This window comes from Phocoena sinus, chromosome 2, assembly GCF_008692025.1.
Source record: "Phocoena sinus isolate mPhoSin1 chromosome 2, mPhoSin1.pri, whole genome shotgun sequence".
In the NCBI taxonomy this organism is placed as follows: Eukaryota; Metazoa; Chordata; class Mammalia; order Artiodactyla; family Phocoenidae; genus Phocoena; species Phocoena sinus.
Window position 1 is genome coordinate 176,530,275 of NC_045764.1, and position 12,811 is coordinate 176,543,085.

General features: G+C 49.8%; 1 protein-coding gene and 1 non-coding gene across 2 annotated transcripts in view; one reads left to right on the top strand and one right to left on the bottom strand.

Moving 5' to 3' along the window:
- Positions 1 to 11,569, top strand: part of LOC116749844 (cytochrome c oxidase assembly factor 8) — a 36,210-nt gene extending 24,641 nt beyond the window's left edge. The window contains 5 exon segments of the mRNA XM_032624642.1: positions 111 to 178; positions 8,057 to 8,099; positions 8,101 to 8,147; positions 11,243 to 11,252; positions 11,254 to 11,569. Of these exon segments, the coding sequence (XP_032480533.1) occupies positions 111 to 178; positions 8,057 to 8,099; positions 8,101 to 8,147; positions 11,243 to 11,252; positions 11,254 to 11,349 (264 nt within the window). The 3' untranslated portion in view covers positions 11,350 to 11,569.
- Positions 7,551 to 7,623, bottom strand: TRNAE-CUC. Its single transcript has one exon. It is a non-coding gene; the product is annotated as a tRNA-Glu (tRNA).
- Positions 11,570 to 12,811: the final 1,242 nt, after the last annotated feature.

Sequence of the window (12,811 nt, forward strand, 5' to 3'; positions counted from 1 at the left end):
ACTTCTCAGGAAATCCACATCCAGATTTCTCCAGAACACAAGAGCTGTGTCCTAGCCAAGGAAAAACGGAAAGATGAAGAAAGGGAATTCTGATAGCTGTCTTCTTTTAGGAAAAAGAAAAATTTATTGACTCAAGACTAAAAGCCAAAGGCCTGGAACTGAGAGCTGAATCAGGTGAGTGAGTTCTTTTTCTGCCAACACTGGTTTTGTTTGAGTAACTATACGAGAAGGTGTGAAGAAAGAGTATTAGGGCCTCCCTGGCCGTCCAGCGGTTAAGACCCACACTCCCACTGCATGGGGCGCAGGTTCCACCCCTGGTCAGGGAACTAGATCCCATGTGCCTCTCGGCACAGCCCCAAAAAAAGAAACGAAAGGATGTTGAATGAAGTAGAGAAGCTCAGGGGGCAGGCCATGGCTCCAGGGGCAGGCGCTCTGAGGCTGTGTCCTCGGTGGGACGCACGTCTGTCCTCCTCCTGCTCCCTCTCCTGTCTTCGGGTGAGGTCAGCCCTCTCGTCATTTTGGGTCATTCTGATCGATGACCTCTTTCTGACCTTTGGACTTATATCCGAGGTCCCATGGCTTCAGCAGCCTCTGTCTCTTCTGCCCTGGCTTCTCTTCCCTGCTTCCTGATGGCAGTTCATGGTCCCACTGGCCATGAGCCGGAAACTGCAGAGTCATCCTGGAAGCCCCTCCCCACCCCTTCATCCTTCATCTCTTCATCCTTCAGATTTACCTCTTAGGTGTTTCTCAGCACCTTTGCTACTCCCTGTCCTTTTTTTTTTTTTTTAATAAATTTATTTTTATTTATTTATTTTTGGGTGCGTTGGGTCTTTGTTGCTGTGCACAGGCTTCCTCTAGTTGTGGCTTGTGGGATTTAGAACACAGGCTCAGTAGTTGTGGCGCATGGGCTTAGTTGCTTGGTGGCATGTGGGATCTTCCTGGCCCAGGGCTTGAACCCGTGTTCTCTGCATTGGCAGGCAGATTCTTAACCACTGTGCCACCAGGGCAGTCCCTACTCCCTGTTCTTTAAACATGGCTTTAATTCAGGCTCTTGTTAATTCTCTGCCTATTGCAGTATCTTCCTAATTGGTTCCCTGGCCCCCAATCTTTAAATCAGGGGTCATTAGACTTTCTGTAAAGGGCTAGATAGTAAATAGTTTAGTCTCTCTGGGCCATATGGGTCTCTCCTTCAACTGGTCAGCTCTGCTGTTGTTCTGTGAAAGCAGCCATAGAAAATACATAAATTAATGGGCGTGAACTTGTCCCAATAAAACTGTATTTACAAAATCAGCTGGTAGGCCAGATTTGGCCTACAGGCTGTAGTTTAGCAACTCATGCCTAAAAACCATTCTTTGCAGTGTAGCCAGCCTGTTCTACCCCAAATGCAGTTCTGACAGTTGCCACTCAGCTTAGGTTTTTAGATTTCCTGTGACGACAGAGTGACAGCTGTGCTCCTCCTTCTGGATTGGAGGCCTGCCCAGCCCCTGCCTGTTTTACTTGTTTTACCTGTTTTGTGTCTTGTTCCCCAGGCTGCGCGCTTCATGTGTCAGGGGTGCAGACTGCATTCAGTTCCCTCTGCCTACCGTGCTGTCCTTTCTTTTGGATGGAGAATCTAGTGCTCAGAATAACCTTTAATCATTTTCTCTCGCTGTTGATGTTTGGCCTGAATTAGATTTTGTTCTGTTGGTTAAACAGGCGTCTACTGTCAGAACATTCTGATGGAAAATCTGACATCGTTGACCCCCAAAGCCAGGTCTTTGTTGGGCTAAAGCACTGTGACTCTACCTGCTCGTGGTAGCCTTGCCTGGGCTCATTAGAATAGAGGTCTGGGGAGGATGGAGTTAGCCCCATGCTGGGCCCAGTCGTGTGCTGTCTGCTGCACGGCCCGCTGAGGGTCTGGGAGGGCAGGAGTGAGCAGGAAAAGGTGCTATGTCCTATCAGTTTTTGTTTGTTTTTGTTTGTTTTTTTGGGGGGAGCAGTAAATATTTTAATTTTTGTTTTATTTTTATGGTGACAGACAATTTTCAAGTTTATTTCCTTTTTTTTTTTTTTTTATATACAAAGCTAAACCACAAACAGGTACAACCAAGACATTTTATCTCCCATTTACACACTCCCATTGAATCCTCCTCCAATTGGCTGGCCGCTGAGCAGGCAAGTGTGGGGTGAGGGGAAGACTTTCTTAGGTAGCACCGTCCTTAGGCCGGGGGCCGGGGCATCGAGGTGAGGACAGGCTCTCATCCCGAAGCACCGAATGAGAGCCCTGACTTCAGGACTGTGCCCTTTGCACATATGTTCTGTTTTATTTCCCATGGTGAACCAATGAGGTAGGTACTGTTACTTTTACCATTTTGTAGATGAGGATCCTGAGGGCAAGTTGTTTGACCAAAATCACAGAGTGAGTAAGTGGAGGGGCCTAGGTCCTGACCTGGAGAGTGGGTTCCCAGGGAGGCCCACAGGCCACTGTCTTCTGTGAGTATCATGGGTTCCTACTGATGGCGTTACTGAGTGTTGAAAGATGGGCCTTAATTAGATTTCAGATTAGTTTGGTAAGAAAACAGGAAAGAGTATCTTGAGGAAAAGACTCGTGAAGGGAGGTGCCCGCTCTGTCAGCTGTTTAAACAGTTACCAGGCTGCAGTGATGGAAATGCGGGGGGGGACAGGTGTGTCACCCCCATGGGCCAGAGCACGCATGTGTAATACCTGAGTGCAGGGGTCTCACAGAACCCAGGAAAGAGGAGTTTCATTTAATAAATGATGTTGGAGAAACTAATTATTTTAGGCCCAAAAGGATAAATTTAGATTCATGCTCCCTGTAATACAAATGTATTCCAAACGGGTGAAAAAGTTAATTATTAAAAATCAGTTGTTTATGGAGTAAAAAGTTAAGTACATCGCTCCTAGTTGTAGAAAGTCTAACAATAAAAGTGACCCTCCATTATCTGGAGGAGTGATGATTCCCTGAGCTTGACAGTAAGGGTAGAAAGATTCAGGAACGTGAAAACTGACAATGTCTGGATTAGTCAGGACTCCCTTTGATCTGTCCTCCTGGAAAGGAGAGTTTGCTGAGGGGACACGAAGTGGCTCAGACCCAGGACCAGGGAGAGCCTGGCCCAGGCATGGCCTGCACTCAGACGCCGGCACTAGAGGGAACCCAGGACATCCTCCCTCCTCTCGTTTCACCTCCTCTCTACCCCACTGCTTCAGCCTTCTCTTGCTGTAAACAGGCTTTTCCACCTCTCAGTTTATACCTCCCAGGTCCAAGGAAGTAGCCAGACTGAGGCTCTGCCCAGGCGGGGTTCTGTTGAAGGAGTGAGGCTGCTCCACAGACAGTGCCCAGCAAACCCGAGGGCCAGGCAAAGGGGTCCGCGTCCAGAAACACATTAAACGTAAATGGCAGGTGGCGGGAGGCGTTTGTGGCAGAGATGAAGAGGCGTGTGGACTTTATGAAAGCCTTAACAAATTTGTAGAAATAGCAAAACACCTGCAGAGGAATAATGTGACTACAAGAAAAAAACTCCTCCAGCTGAATTTCACAGAGTATTAGAGCGGCGCCTAGGCCTTGTTTCATGCTCACTGAGCTCAGGGTGCTTTCCCAGCTCCTTTTCCAGAAGGATTCAGTCGCATGAAGGACGCATATGCCAAGAAGCGGGGAAATTATGACCACTGAATATCTAAGAATTCATCCTATAGGAAAACATGGGAAGACTTCACTCTGTGCTCCTTGCAGCGTTGTCTTTCATTGCCAAACGGTATGGGAAAGTATCTAAATGTCCGGTCACTTCAGATTAGATAAGGCTGTAGTGGCCCACTGCGCGCTGGATGTTCACCGGAATATTCTGCAGCGGTCTAGGGACATTATTGACTTAATTTCAAGTGCGAAAGGTAGAATGCCATGACGTCAGCGCTGCCTGCCCCCAGATTAAATCTCGTGTAAGGCAGGCAGTGCTGTGGGAGGGTTCTTGCCTCTAGTTTCTTTACTGCTGAAGTGTTTATGCAGCTGGAGTGGGGTGCCATCAGGATGGATTTACTTTAAGTCAGCTGGTATTTAAGAAGCACCCACTCGCTTTTCGGTAAATGTGTAATAGATTAGATTGTTCTGCCTGTCGTTCTTAGTATTACTAAAGTTCAGTGTCACATTGCAGTGTCGACAGGTGTGGAACCTGAATTACTTAGCAAACGTTTATGGTGCGTCTGCTTTAACGCTGAGCGCCACCTGGGAATGTTTAGGCAGGACACCAAACTAGACCAGTAGCTGAAGGTGGCACCCCGACCTGTCCGTAGAACCCTGGGGCGCCTGCTGTTCTGCCAGCAGCGGTGACGAGTGCGCCTCTCTGTGCCAGGCCCGTCCCACCTGCCGCCCTGACCGCGACTCGGTTTGTCTCAGAGCAGCCTTACGAGGTGTGCTGTTGTGATCTGCGTCCTGGAGCCCGGAGAAGCCACAGCCCGGCCACAGGGCCGGCGAGGGACGGAAGCGCGGCCCGTGGAACCGCTGCCTGCGGGGCCAGGAGGACACAGGCCCACCTGCTCAGCTCCTCTCGTCAGTGTGAGAGGCAGGGGAGGCCGGCTGGAGGGTGCACACACGCCTCTCCCTGGAGGACCGGCGGAACCTGCTTGCAGCTTAGGAGACGCCGTGCTCTGGGGCCAGCATGCTGGCCCCGCTCCCTGAAGCGAGAGCTCTGTTTGTGGTGCCCTCATCGCACTCCAGCCCTGCCTGCCCCTCTCCTCCCTCACTCTGTTCAGCCATGTCTCTGCCTCTCCACAACCCTTCATTTGCTCTGCCCATGCTGCTCCCCTTCTCCGCCCTGTGGGAATCCTAGCTGGCTGTCACATTCCCTGGGAGCCTTTGGCTTCCCTCCCCGCCGCAGGCAGCTGGTTGTCCCTCTCTTTCCCTGATCGGCATCCACCCCTTGATTGATTCCAGGTATTTATTGAACACCTGCCACATCCCAGGCTAGTCCTGGGGACCAGCTGGGGACGAGACAGAGCCACGGCCTCGCCTTTGTGGAGCAGACCTCCTTGCGTGGGCCGGGAGGGTGACCAGCAGACAAGCATCTCGGTGAACGCACTCTGCACTCCCGGGGTGTCGACCGGGGGGAGGGGAGGAGCGGCGTTTTCGCAGAGCGGGGGCATCGGGGGAGGTTGGGAGAGGGTCTTGCAGATGGAGGTCTCGAGGGCCAGCAGGAGGCCGGGTCAGAGGAGTGAGGACACGTGGAATCGACTGCTCTTCACTCAGGCGCTGGGGGTCCAGGTGACCCGTGGGGCCCTGCTCAGGCTGGCTGGGAGGTGGCCCTTCTGTCTTCGTGGGGGACAGCCACGCTTGTACTGTGCGGTCTCGTTTGCCTTTGTGCTGTGTGAGTTCAGGGTTGGCCACTTTCCCTCCTGTTTCTGTAAAAATGTGCCCTGGGGTTACCTTCCCAGCTCTGTCTCTGTCTCCCCAAAATCCTGGTGTGGTTGAAGTGCCAGCATCAGCTTTGCAGCCAGGAAACGTGGCCCCTGTCTGGAGTCCTAGAGAGTGGACTAACCCCGGGGGGAGCCAGAGCGGGGGCCTCTCTGGATGGGGGTGCTCTGCAAGTGCAGGGACTCTGGGTGCGATGCCTGTTTGGAGCTTGGGGCTTCTAAGCCAGAGGGCTCTCTCCCCGTGGTCTCATTCGCCCCTGAGCCGCTGCAGGGTGTCCTGAGGCTGGCCCCTGGCCTGCTGTACCATCCTGAGTCACAGGGGCCCTACTGCCTGCTTGGCACGCTGTGGTTCCTGTCCTGTGTGGCCTTTCAAGTCTCGTGAGAGTGTGGAGGGCAGGGGCAGCCCTGAGGGTGGGCGTCACGTTTGGCATCTCCTACCACAGAGGCTACCAGGTCAGTCCGTGTGTGTCGCCAGTCCCCACCAGCACCTAGTGTGTTACCGGGTTCAGTGTGTGCGCACTGACGCGGAGTGGCATGGTTAGGCTGCTGTCTGCCCCGGGCTGCGTTCTACTTAGAAAGCACGTCGTTTCCCTTATGCTGATATACTGGTAGCTCACAGTCTCCACTCAGAAACTTCAGAAACCATTGGCCTGTGTGTGCTGAAACACATCCCACACCTATGTGTATATCAATTGTGAAGAAAACTAGTTACACTGTAACCATTAGGGTCCAACGGTAGAGGAAGGTATTTTTCCCCTTAAATCTCTTTTTCTTTACTGAGATATAATTCACGTACTGTAAAATTCACACTTTTTTTTTTTTTTTGCGGTACGCGGGCCTCTCACTGCTGTGGCCTCTCCCGTTGCGGAGCACAGGCTCTGGACGCGCAGGCTCAGCGGCCATGGCTCACGGGCCCAGCCGCTCCCGCGGCACGTGGGATCCTCCCAGACCGGGTCACGAAACCCGTGTCCCCTGCATCGGCAGGTGGACTCTCAACCACTGCACCACCAGGGAAGCCCATTATTTATCATTTTTATATCTCCTTTGGAGAAATGTTTATTCAAATCCTTTAAAATCGGGTTATTTTAAAGGATTTAATTGGGTTATTTCTCTTTTTATTGTTGAGTTGTAAGAGTTCTTTACATACTCTGGATATTAGACCGGTATTAGAAGGATGATTTGCAAATATTTTCTCCCATTCTATAAGTTGTCTTTTCACTTTTTCAGTAGTGCCCTTTGAAGCACAAAAAGTTTAAATTTTGATGAAATCTGGACTTCCCTCGTGGTGCAGTGGTTAAGAATCTGCCTGCCAACCCAGAGGACATGGGTTCAATCCCTGGTCCGGGAAGATCTCACATGCCACGGAGCAACTAAGCCTGTGGGCCACAACTACTGAGCCCATGTGCCACAACTACTGAAGCCTGTGCGCCTAGAGCCTGTGCTCTGCAACAAGAGAAGCCAGTGCAATGAGAAGCCCACACACCACAACAAAGAGTAGCCCCCACTCACCATAACTAGAGAAAGCCTGTGCGCAGCAGTGAAGACCCAACACAGCCAAAAATAAATAAATAAAATTAAAAAAAAAGTTTTTTGGATGAATCCAATTTATCTATTTTTTTCTTTGTTTGCCTGTGCTTTAGGTGTCATATCTAAAATGCATTGCTTAATTCAAGGTGATGAAGATTTGCACGTGTTTTCTTCCAAGAATTGTATAGTTTTATCTCTTACACTTAGGTCTTTAGATTATTTTTGTTTATGGTGTGAGATGGGATTCAGCTTGGTTTTTTTTTACATGTAGATATCCAGTTGTCCTAAGCATCGTTTGTTGAAAAGACTATTTGTCCCCATTGAATTGTCTTGGTACCCTTGTCGAAAATCACTTGCCCATAAATGTTTGGGTTTAGCTTTGTTCTATTGATCTGTAAGCCTGTTCTTCTGCTGGTATCACACTGTCTTGATTACTGTAGCTTTGTAGTAAGTTTTGAATATAAGAAGTGTGAATCCTTCAACTATGATTTCCTTTCCAAGGTCGCTTTGGCTACTGGGTTTCCTTGCATTTTTATATAAATTTTTAGGATCCACTTAACCAATTTCTTTTTTGTTTGTTTTTTGGGTTTTTTGGCTGCACCACGCAGCTTGTGGGATATTAGTTCCCCAACCAGGGATTGAACCTGGGCCCTCGGCAATGAGAGCGCAGAGTCCTAACCACTGGACCACCAGGGAATTCCCTGTCAATTTCTGGGGCGAGAAAAAAAAAGCCAGCTGGGGTTTTGGTAGGGTTTGTGTTGAATCTATATGTCATTATGGGAGAGTGTTGCCACCTTAACGGTATTAGGTCTTTGAAACCATGAACATGGGATGTCTTTCCATTTATTTAGGTCCTTCACTTCTATGTTTTGTAGTTTTTAGTGTGTAAGTCTTATACTTCCTGTCTTAAATTTATCCTGTCTTGCATTCTTTTTGATGCTGTTTTAAATGAAATTGTTTTCTTAATTTTGTTTTCAGATTGTTTATTGCAAGTGTATAGAAATACAGTTGATATTTGTATATTGATCTTGTGTCCTGCAGCCCTGCCGAACTCATTTGTTAACTCTAATAATTGTTTGGAGAACCCTTCCCCTTAAGTCTTAATGTTTAAGTTGAAATTAATTTTCAGGTCAAAAGCAACATTGAATGCAGAAGAAATGGCTGACTTTTACAAAGGAATTTTTAAGTAAAAATTTTCAGAAGCACATGTATTACAACAGGTGGGTGTCTGCTTTTTTCCTGAAAGTTTGAATATCACAACCATATTGTCTATCTGAATTTAACATTTGTGTTTATATTAAAGGTAGAAGTTGCTATCAGCTTAGTGTTTGCACTTTTAAATAAAAATGACAGCTTCAAGTTACTTGCATGCAGCCCTAAAGCAGCTTGCACCCTAGTGCCTAGACAGTGGGTTCTACACAGCACTTCCCGCTGAAAGGAGCCTGGACTCCACGGAGAAGCACAGTCTGGGGCAGGAGCAGCAGGAGAGGAGTCGAGACATCTTGTGTTTGAAAGAGAGGAAGCTCGGAGCCCAGCGGGGTCGTGTGAGAACAGCACAGAAGGCGACTCACGGGGCTCCCGTAGGCCAGAGGCGAAGCCATTGCAGCCACACAAAGAAAATGACGGCTGTGGATTAAAAATCTATCAGATACACTAACATCTTTGCGATCATGACACTGAGCGGCTCACAGGCACCGCGGGGTATTGCTAGGCAGCCAACCCATTGTTCTGAAAATCCATTAGTGAAGGAGCGCCTCCAAAGAACAGTCACCTCTCCTGCCTTTCCTGCACCGACTGGATTCCAGGGTAGCCAAACGAAGGAGCATTTTTCTTGGTAGAAGAATGACAGCTGACGCGGGAGTGCTGGAGTTAGATCTGGGCCTCATCACCCCGCAGCTGCTAACCGCTCGGCAGCAGGGCTGATGGGCGCTTCATAATGGACGGGTTGGGCTGATCGCACCTGAACCCCTGGTTCCTCTTCGCACCGTGCGGAGTGGGCAGCGGCCTGCCTGCACCTCTGTGAGGTGTCCTCACCAAACAAGGGGACTGCAGTCTGGCAGTCCTCCGGGTCTAATACCAGGTTACAGGAACAAGATAAAAGGGTGTGTTGGGGGGGTGGAGAGAGCAGGTCACAAAGACTGTGCTTAAATCGTAGCCTGAAGATACAGTCCCAGATGTTGGAAATTCTGTAAGACAGACGATCCAGTTTCAACCAGTAACTAGGATTAAAAAAAAAAAAGGACAGCTTAAAGTTATTTGCATGGCAGCCCTAAAGCAGCTTGCAACCCCTAGTGCGTAGACAGTGGGTTCTACACAGGGGGAGCTAATATTATAGGATAAAGAGGCTTCATGCAGTGTGTAGACAATGTTTGGATCCTAATACAGACAAACCACCTATAAAAAGGTATTTTTGACAATCAGTCAAAGAAAACTGAACAGTGACTGTATATTAGGTTGTAGTAGATAAGTTATTGTTCACTTTATCAGATACAATGATGGTATTGTGGTTAGGTGTTTTTAAAAAAGGTTTTTTTTTTTTTTTTTTTTTTTTTGCGGTATGCGGGCCTCTCGCTGCTGTGGCCTCTCCCACTGCGGAGCACAGGCTCCGGACATGCAGGCTCAGCGGCCATGGCTCACGGGCCCAGCCGCTCCGCGGCACGTGGGACCCTCCCGGACCGGGGCACGAACCCGTAACCCCTGCATTGGCAGGCGGACTCCAAACCTCTGCGCCACCAGGGAAGCCCTAAAAAAGGTTTTGACGATACATAGTGATGTGTATTCCTAGGTGTGACGATACGACGTGGCGTTTGAGATTTGCTGTGACATTCATAGGGCAATGGCCACGCCGGATGGGCGGGTGGGGCAGGGTCTAGACAGTGGGGTGATCGTGGAGTCTGGAGGAGCTCTTGAGTGACACTCAGGCATGAAGCCCAGTCCTGCAGCGCCCAGAGTCTGTTGCTAATGCTGTCACGTGTCACTCTGAGCTAGCTGAGTTATTCAGTCAGGCCAGTATTAGTTAGCTTTCCCTGGACCTTTGATTTCTGGCGTGGACGCGGCATGTTTGCATCTTGCTTCCTCTCTGGTGAGCTTGATGTTTTCCGTGTGGCACTCAGAGTAGAGAGAGGGTCGGACAGCAGTGGAGCCTGCGCGCTCCCCCTCTGCGCCCGCACCACCTCCTGCCCCTGCTTTCCTTATGGAAGCGGGAACAGCTTAGTTTGTCTTTTCCACTCTCCCAGTTCAGGTTGTCTGTATTGGTGGAGTGGAATCTGGCTTTTCCTAGTAACCTAAGAACTTTAATCTCGGTGGGATACCAGTTTTCTTTTTTCTGGAAGCCTTTTTTATTTCTTTAGGGCATTGCTTCCCATTTATAGCATCATTGAAGTGGATAGAAACGTAAGGAGAGGGGTTTTCTGTCCAGCTGTGCAAAGGCTCCAGGAAACGGGCATTTTTGCCTCTTGCTACTGCTTCACTCAAGCCCTTGGTTATTCTCCATTCTTCTATGCTGAGATCCAGTCAACCATTTGAGTCCAGTCTGGAATAGCAGTTCCATGTTCCCTCATTAGCTCATTTGGACGAAAAGCACTGACACTTGCTGGCATTTCAGCTTCCAGGGGCTCAGCACTGAGAGTCTGGAATGTGTGCTTTCCATTGTGGAAACTTGCCAAGTTTTGCCCATTCAGCTGCTGACAATGTGGTGAATTTGCAAGTTCTGACGTGTCCTGTAGAGTAATTCACAGGCAAATGAGCCTATGACAGCATGTAACTCCATCCCAGTATTTGTATGAGAAGTTCTGGAATATCCCTTTCGAGACACAAGTCACCTAGAAGTTCAGATCATCAAGAAAAAGAAGATATGGAACTTGATGATGTTGGCACTTGCGATAAGTTAGCTTCTCAAGATGGAGTACTTTCATGTGCTTCTTATGCAGTTAAGGTGCCGAAGCCTGGAGGGTCCCCACTGAGTTCTTGCAGTGCCTCCAGTCCTTTTCTGACAGGTTACGCCCCATCGCTCTACAGTTGTGTCTCCGAGAGAATGCCGCTGGGCTCTGGGGGCCCCGAGGCTTCCGAGAGCTCTTTCTGTGTCTTCTAGCAAAAACTGAGGAAGGCTGCAGCAGCTTCCAGGAGTGGAAAAAGCGGGGTCGGGGGGCCCTGGGCACATCAGCCTGATGAAAATCCAGGTGGAAGGCAGGCAGGCTTTTATGGGCAGTCTACCTTTAAAGAGGGCGGGGAATGGCAGAGATGGTGGGGAAGGGTGGAAGAGGAGACAGTCGGATGCCTGAGCGTGGTCACGTGTGCTTGTGCTGTTCTTCTTCAGGGACTGGTACAAAGCGTAATTTTGCCATCACCTTCTTCATGGGAAAAGTGGCCCTGGAGAGGATTTGGAACAAGCTTAGACTGAAACGAAAGAAGACCAGCAATTAGGAGCCCACCCTGACCACCCGCCCAGCGTCTAAGTTTCCACGAGAAGCAGCTGCTTATAGGAACTCGTTTTACGAGGGCTCTAAGAGCTGTGTGTGCAGGGCAGTCTGGGAGGATGCGGGTCCTGGTGCCTGTGGCCCATGTGGCTCCGTCCCTGACTGTGGATTCCACGCTGGCTCTTGGTCATGGAAGTGATGTTAATAAATGAAACCCAAGCACTGTGTGCCTGTTTCCTGTTGTTGTGAATTATACCAGTTTGAAAGAGAACAGTATAAAGATATTAATAAAATTTCACTTGAAAAAATGGACTCTACTGATAGGAATGTTTTGGAGTGTTGCCACGGCCTCGCCTGACCAGTGGGCCCTGGTTATTGGAGGGCCCCGGGTCCAGGCCCTGATGAAGCGCGGCTGTCCTGGGAGGCGTCCGGACACAGACCCGGAAGCAGGTGCGGCTCCTCCAACAGGCCCCAATTTATTCCGGGGAGGCAGAGCCTGTTTCCAGGGTTTTCCAGGACAGCTTGCTGTGGCTCGTGTCCCTCTGCTTCAATTCTTATAAAATCAGCGTTGTTTGAAATAGGATTACGTGGTTATAAAATGATGAGGCTCACTTTGTACTGTGTCCTGGAGCCGTGGTGGGGAAGGGGTGGGGGACCTGCCTGAGCAGCGGGGAAGTGGCCTTCAGAGCCAGGGCACAAGGTGTCCTCTGAGGACAGATGAGACATCTAGATTTTATCAAAAGCCGCTTGGCAAGCAGTTTTTATTCCAAAACGGGATGTGACAGTAGAGTCGAAAGGCTGGAGTTTTTCTGTGCTTGTAAACTGCTACCACCGAAGATGATCTCCAAGGAGAAATTCCAGAGACCAGAGGAAGCACATCATCCCACCCCACCCCACCCCAGGCTCTTCAGGGCCACGCGGATGGACGAGGGTGATGCTGAAGAGGAAAGCCGAGCGCTGGGCGCCACTGAGCGCCGTGATTCCTGCGAACACTGTGCGGATCCATCAGCTCCGTGGGCTGTTACCCAGGTGTCCATGGAGGTCCCCAGGGAGTGGAGTGCGTGCACCAAGCAGCGTGGGACACGAGGCTTCACAGAAATAACCCCCATCTCACGCGTCATGCCACTGCCTCTGCTAAACACAACGTGTCACCAGCACATGTGACATTGTGTGCGTCTGCAAAGGAACGCCAGCAGAGTTAGGGGACCAGGTTGGGCCCCGGTTCCATATGAGTGATCCCGGAGGCATGAACAGTTCTCTAGCTTTTCTTTTTTTTAAAAATTAATTATTTTATTTTTGGCTGCATCGGGTCTTAGACGCGGCACATGTTGTGGCATGCGGAATCTCTCTCTAGTTATGGCGCATGGGTTCCAGAGCACGTGGGCTCTGTAGTTTGCAACATGCGGGCTCTAGTTGAGGCTCGAGAGCTCAGTTGCCCTGCAGCATGGGGGATCTTAGTTCCCCGACCA